Raw genomic sequence first — 7,375 nt, forward strand, 5'->3', positions numbered from 1 at the left:
TAATTAATTATTTTATTATTTTATTATTTTTCTTAATCATTATTGTCATTATTATTATCATTGTTATTACTTATAAACTATTTTAAGTATTTATTTATTTTATTATTTATTTTTGAACAAGAATTAAATTTAAATTTTGAAAACTCATTTGGGCCCCACATGGTCTTGTGGGCCCCACACAACTTCGAGACCCGAATGAATCCTACGTAACTCGAATAACTCTTACACGATTTTATGCATCCTACATAACTTTGAGACTCGTGTAAACCTCCATACGGCTTCGGGACTCATGTGGGCCCCACACAGTCTTGTGGGCCTCGCATAGGATACCTATATTATTATTATTTTATCATATATTTCTTCAAATTATATCAGTTAAAACATTATTTTATGTACTTATTTACGTATATAAACAGTGTCTTGTGGCTCCAGGACTCATGTGGACCCCACATAGTCTTGTGGGCCCCACATATGATACCTATATTATTATCATCTTATTATGTATTTCTACAATTTATGTCTGTCAAAACACTATTTTATGTATATATACTTATTTACGTGTACAAACAGTGTCTATCCTGTTTATCCTATGAAATTCCATTTTGACCAGGCCGACCTCCAAGGAGCGACTGAGCCGCAATGGTCTCTGAGCACTCGTTAAGACAAGGTCTTTCTTAGGCATCAAACATGGAATCAAGGATCCTACAGAAAAACACTTCCGTATTGATATTAACTTAATGACTATTTTTATTATTTTATTATTATTGTACTTTAATCATATATATATATATATATATATATATATATATATATTTGGGTCATCACAGAAGATATATTAGAAGAACAAAAATCCTGCAACAAGAAAAATAAACTAGTTAATATTTACCATTGTAAAAATTTGAACATGAATATCAAGTAATAAAGATAATAATACTATATTACAAATCCTATGACAACAAAATTGAGGGATATATATACAATAGTTTAAACACGAATATTACATTAAAACTCCTTTCTAATTATCTGACAAGTTTACTAGTTAACAAATAAACTGAAATAGATGAATAAATAAAAACTTAACAAACTAATAATAGACAAAAATCCGTATGTGTTTAAATAGCATGATGTACTGATGCGAAAATAAAAGAACAAAAAAACTAACTTTATGTACTGAAATCCACATGACACCAGTATACCTATGCATATATATTTATATATTTGTGTGTGCGTATGTATATAGACAGTGTGCAGCAGAAAAAAAAAAAAAAAACAGAGGGAGGCAGGGGACTCACCGTGGGTTCTCGTGGAGATGCTGGAGAACAAGGGGCTGCCGGAGTTGCAGCAGGTGCGTGGAGAGTGGTCAGGTTGCTGCTCTGGTGGAGGACGACGAGGATTGGATGGCCGGAGTTGAGCGTGGCTGGTGCAGAGGGTTACCGGATTGTGACGAGTGGTGGCTGGGTGCTTCTGTCGCCGGAGCTGCTGTGCCTGCTCTTCCCTGAGATGGGTGAGTGCTCGGTTGTGTCTGTCAGAGTTGCAGGAGGGAGAAGAGAGTGGAGAGCCGAGAGGGAGGCTGGGTTATGTTGTGAGGTAAGCTGGCCGTGAGGTGCTATGGTTGGGAGGTGCTGCCGGAGAAGGCGTGGATGCTCGGGTTAACGAGAGAGATGGCCAGAGATGGGTAAGGCTGCTTGTGCGTGAGGTGAGGTGAAGCTAGGATATGGAGAGATGGAAGAGGACGGGAGAGGAAGAAGAGGAAGAGCAGCGGCTAGAGTTGCCGCCGCTGCTGTGCGTGTGAACCAGCAAAACAGGGTTTTTTTTGTTGTTGTTCTTCTTGCTGTGCCCCCCTTGTGCGCCCCTCCCCAGCTGTTCTCCTTGGAGAGAAGCCAAAAGAGTCATTATATAAAAAAAATTTAGAAACCTAACTCTCTCTTTTCCTTTTTGGTTTATTGTATTTTTATTATATTTTTTCTTTTGAAAACAATATATATGAGTATAATTACTATTATGGTAATAATAATAATAATAATAATAATAATAATAATAATAATAATAATAATAATAATAATAGCCAAATAATAATAATGTTAATAAAAATAATAATAACAATAGTAATAATAATGGTAAATATAGTGGTAAAAATAACAAATAAAAACAAAAATAATAATAATAATAAATAAATAAAAGAAATAATAGTGATAATAATAAGCCGCTTATAACAATATAGGAAAATAATAATAAAATAATAATAAAGTACTTATATCAATATGGAAAAATAGTTAACAATAATAATAATAGTGAAAAATAAAAATAAAAATAATAATAATGTGTAAATAACAACAATAGATATCATAGTAACAATAATAATAATAATAATAATAATAATAATAATAATAATAATAATAATAATATAATAGTGAAAATAAGGTAATAATAATAATCATAATACAATGAGAAAGGACCCCTTGTTTTATTTGGTTAGGGCAAAAATAGGGTGTCTACAAAGTAAATTGAAATTTTAAAATTTCTTCCTAGGTTATGTTCAAACCCACAAGCAGTATACCACAACCTAGGGTCTTTCTAAACTTATGCCAATTTATCCAACAATATAAAACTGAGCTGATAAATAAAACAATTATTGTAGACTTAATATTTTACAACCATTCAAAGCATGTATGTAAAATAGTCAGAACAATAAATAATACCATGCATGAACAGAAATTAAAGTGCAAAGATAAGAGAACATACAATATGATATCGGGGTTCGGTCAATACTGCCTACGTCCCCGCCTCAAACTCACAAGCAAGAGGATTCCATTAAAGCTCACTTTCGGGTGGAGCGACACTGAATACAACACTAGGTCAAATTACTAAGCTTGGCCTCAATCTTTACAACCTCTTCTTAAAGGGGCAGAGAAGACCCACCTCAGGTCACGTCTGAATTACAACTGATCCTTACGGACTAAATCAACACCTCCTCAGGCCACGCCTGGAATACAACAATGAATACAGAATTTGCGTATAATTCAAATGCTTCTTAACTAAGCAAATATATACCGATATGCACAAACAATAACCAATGCACTCACAGATAATAGAATTTATGCTCAGGTGAGATTGGTCAAGTGATATATCAACTCACAATAATTTATGTATATCAACGTATGTGTGAGTAAGACTTTTGACTCAAGATATTATAATTAACAAATAATCAAAGGAACTTGGGAATCCTAATCAAATATTCACAATAAATATTTTTCAATATAATGCTCAATAGAGATTATAATTAAAGTTTGCAAAAATATGATATATATTAATAATAATATGCAAGCTTTAGATACTTGCAATGAGGATGCAAGATCTCAAGCAAATATAAAGTTTTCCCAATCAATATTTATCAATATGAAATACTATGGGAAAAACTCTCTAAGCTAACCTTCAAAAATATTTTTCAAAAGATTATGCAAGATGAGAGTTGTATGCTTGGAGATGAATGGAAATATGCACAATAATCAAATATTCAAACTCCCTTTCAAGTTGAAAACAAGGAGTATAAATAAATGATTTTCCTTAATAAACATTTTTCAAATCAAAGTGAAAGGAGAATGAGCAAATATATTTTGAAAAATTGAAAGAATTTAATCAAAATGAGTAGCATAAACAAAAAGAATTTTAGAGAATTTTTTTGGCTAATGATTTTCCTAATCCCTTGCTAATTAAGATAAATGATGAGGTATTTATAGATTTTCATGAAAATATAACCGTTGGAGACACAAGGGGAATTTTAGAAAAAGTTTAATTGGGTTTAATTAATTTTAATCTTGATTTACCTATGGTAAAAATTTTTAACCCGAGAGATTAGGTCGCCTGAAGCTCAAGTTCGGTCGCCCGAATACTCACAACAGTCCTCAGGGATTTTTTCAGTTCAGTCACCCGTGGCCATTGGCCGGTCGGCTAAGTTAGGCAATTTTCCAAAGCTTCGTGCTTTCGGTCACCTGGTGAGAGGTTCGGTTGGCTGAGATTTGAACTTCGGTTGCCTGAGGCCAATTTGAACTAAAAGTTCGGTCAACTGAGGGTGATTGAAAAAGTTACTTTCAATGTTCGGTCGACCGTGGATGATTAGTTCAAAAATAGTTTGATCGCTCGAGACATAGTCAACAATTTGACTTCCAACCAGTTCGATCGATCGAGGCATTTTATATTCCCAAGGTTCGGTAGCCCGAAACATCACAAATATGTCCTTTATATCCTACTTGGTCTCTTGTGCAATTTCAACCCTAGTGAAAACGCATATGGCATTCAAGTGTAAGGGTCATGGTTCCTATTGTCATTTTATGGCCTAGGCTTTTTAATTAAACCCAAAAAATCCAACATCGGTCGACCATGGTCTGCCTACGGTATATTGATTTCTCTATGGACAAACTATGGCCTTTGAACATTAACCTATCATGCATGAGATGCAGTTATTATAGACCATAATTATTATAGACCCAACAAATTATGAAACACAAATGCATTTACAATTAAAACAAATGTCTTCTTCTTTTGCTCTTGACTCTTCATGGATCAGCCTGGATTATGTGTTTTAAGTCCTTTCTAACTTCCACTTCACTTATATGTGTGTGTTATGAATGATTAATATGTTCAAGTACTTAGGCAGACACATTAGTAACATGTGGTTTGTCATTATCAAAACTAGGGATCAAACTCAAAAAGTCAACAAAATGTAAAAACATTTGAAGGAATTCATTATTTCTGCTTAGTTGTAAAGAAAAATAAAACAAAATATACAATGAACTAATAATAAATAGTTTTTATTTTATCTATCACTAATTTTTAATTAACTTTTAATCATATTATAATTTCTAACCCCATGTTTAAAAGTTTGGGTTTTTGACCTTAAAATTTGAAAATGAGAAAATGCAACACATAGTTGTAACAAGCTTTGTCCATATTAATAGATCTAAATTCAAGGCATAAAATGTATACTTTTATTCACAATCTAACCCTTTGTTTTGGAGTTTATAGTTCAAATTGAGAATTTTAAAATGTGTAGGTTTGGATAAAATCTAACTCTGAGCAAGAACTTGGGGTGATTATGCACCAGTGCTTTGCTTTTATAATTATTTATTATGAATTATTGATAATTTCAGGAGTTGCAGTTAGATGAATTTGTAACACATGAAGTGAGATTTGAAGATATAAACAAAGCTTTTGATTTACTTCTGGAAGGACAAAGTCTCCGCTGCATTATATGGATGGACAAATAAGCTATTTCTCTACTGAAAAAGTATGAAGTTTGAACTCTAGTTTGAATTTATATAATTTTGGATAAATTGTAATATAAAATTGCACTAACTTTTTTTTTCTGAATTCAAAAAAATTAAAATTATAAGTTCGAAAATCATGCTCTTAAACACAATTGAATGTTCTCCCGATATATTTGCTTTTTTTTTCAAATAAGTTGTAGAATGTGATTCCTTTTTTTTTTTTTTTTTTAACTCTCCTTGAATAAAGGGCAAGGCTCGATTGTAATGGAAGGAAGAAGGGTTATAAGTTACTTAAAAGAGTTGTAAAAATTGCAAATATTGTTATGTTCAATATTAAATAATAATTGAAAAAGCATATGGATTCCATGAAAAGAAAACAAAATGATAAGAAAATAATTTTTTTTTCATTGTATTTTACTCTGAAAAATGCAAACATCTCTCTCTGATACCACTTGTTAAACGTCCCACTCGGGAGTATATAGAATCCAAAGGGGGGGTGAATGGACTCTTTTTGCGTATTTGGGCTTTCTCTACAAAATAAAAATCTTGACAAGATTACAAGCAATTATATCACAATATATAATGAAAATCAAACACAATACAAAAATTAAAGAATGAAGGGAGAGAAAGCTTAACATCGGTATTTTAACGTGGTTCGGCCCCAAGTCTACATCCACGCCTTAACACTAAGCCAAAGATTCCACAATCCACTATAGAACTCTTTCACCGGTGGAGCAAACCTTACAACTAGGGTACTGAACCCTTCACTCGGGAACAAATCCCTACCGTGCTCAGCAAGAGCCTTCACCAAGCAATTCACTTGGAAGCTTCACAATGGTTCACAAAGAACCTTACAAGAAGAAGATGATCACAATGAAAATGCTCCTTGATTGAGCAAATATCAAATATAAATCAAAATTCACACTTAGTCTCTCAAGGAATGAATTATACAAGATAAGTGAGCAAGAGAGATAAGCACTTGTGAATATGAACTAAATGCAAAGTGTTAGGTTTTGGATTCAAAGATGTTTTCACTAAATGCTTGTAATAATAATCAAAACCATATATAAACAAGCCTAATAGCTTGTATTTATCGCCAAAGAGCCAATATGAACGTTAACTAGTTGTTGGGAGTGAATCCCATTTGATTGGCTCGAGTTCTAGCTGTTTTCTGTCCGTTACTGCGTTGGGCTCGATGCCATTCGTCGATGAGTCCCCTGCTCTCTTCGACGAGTCAGCTGGGCTGATAACTCGAATTGGCTACTGGTTTTGTTCATTAACGAGTCCCTTGCTTTCGTCAACGAGTCCCCTTTATTCGTTTATGAGTGCCCTGAATCAGAAAAAGTCATCAACATGAAGGTTGTAGTATTTTTTTCTTAACTTTCCAAGGACACCAAGATTGTCCTTTTTGGACTTTTCTAGCAAAAGTTATGCTCAAATACCGAAAGGTGTTCATGAAATTTGATAGGTGCATAACTGAAATTTTAAACTCAACCAGTACCAAGTATGAAAATGTCTAAAATGCTAGGATGTTGAAAACTTGTCCCATTTTGAAAACATGTTATTGTTGTGTCAGGCACCCCACTTGTGTCAAACACCAATACTACAACTATTGCTATTGAATATATAAGAAATTAAAGTAATGCAGAAACTAATAATGAAACAGTAAAAAGAACAAGACAAGAAATTTACAAGGTTCAGTATAGAATTACCTATGTCCTCAGACGCCGATGATCAATCAACTTCTTCTTGACAAAATACAACTTTGAGGTGTGTTTTACAAATGAAGAGTTGAGCTCTTTATATAGTTTCAGCCTCAAGTCCAAAAAACACTTCTCTCCAATGTGGGACAAATAATATAAAAAATTCACAACAACCTGTTATACTAATGTGGAACTATTCTACCAATGTGGGACAAAAAATAACAGTTTGAGTTTAGGATTCTTTTGACAAACTCTTTAATTTTAACTTTGAAAACTATTAAAATTGAGTCTGTGACTTTAGGTGAAATCCTATAAACTCATGTGTCCTAGTACGCATGCATTTGCTCAACTCTTACTCAGAAATCATGCAAAAAAACAAAACACAAGAGTTACAACATGTTCCTACCG

The 7,375-nt window shown here is 32.9% G+C and overlaps 1 protein-coding gene across 1 annotated transcript in view; it reads left to right on the forward strand.

The window, feature by feature from the left end:
* LOC131162166 (alcohol dehydrogenase-like 7) overlaps positions 1-5,429 on the forward strand; it is a 29,681-nt gene extending 24,252 nt beyond the window's left edge. The window contains exon 9 of the mRNA XM_058118361.1: positions 5,148-5,429. Coding sequence (XP_057974344.1) covers positions 5,148-5,264 — 117 coding nt within the window. The 3' untranslated portion in view covers positions 5,265-5,429. The remainder of the gene's footprint in view (positions 1-5,147) is intronic.
* Positions 5,430-7,375: the final 1,946 nt, after the last annotated feature.

This window comes from Malania oleifera, chromosome 8, assembly GCF_029873635.1.
Source record: "Malania oleifera isolate guangnan ecotype guangnan chromosome 8, ASM2987363v1, whole genome shotgun sequence".
NCBI lineage: Eukaryota > Viridiplantae > Streptophyta > Magnoliopsida > Santalales > Ximeniaceae > Malania > Malania oleifera.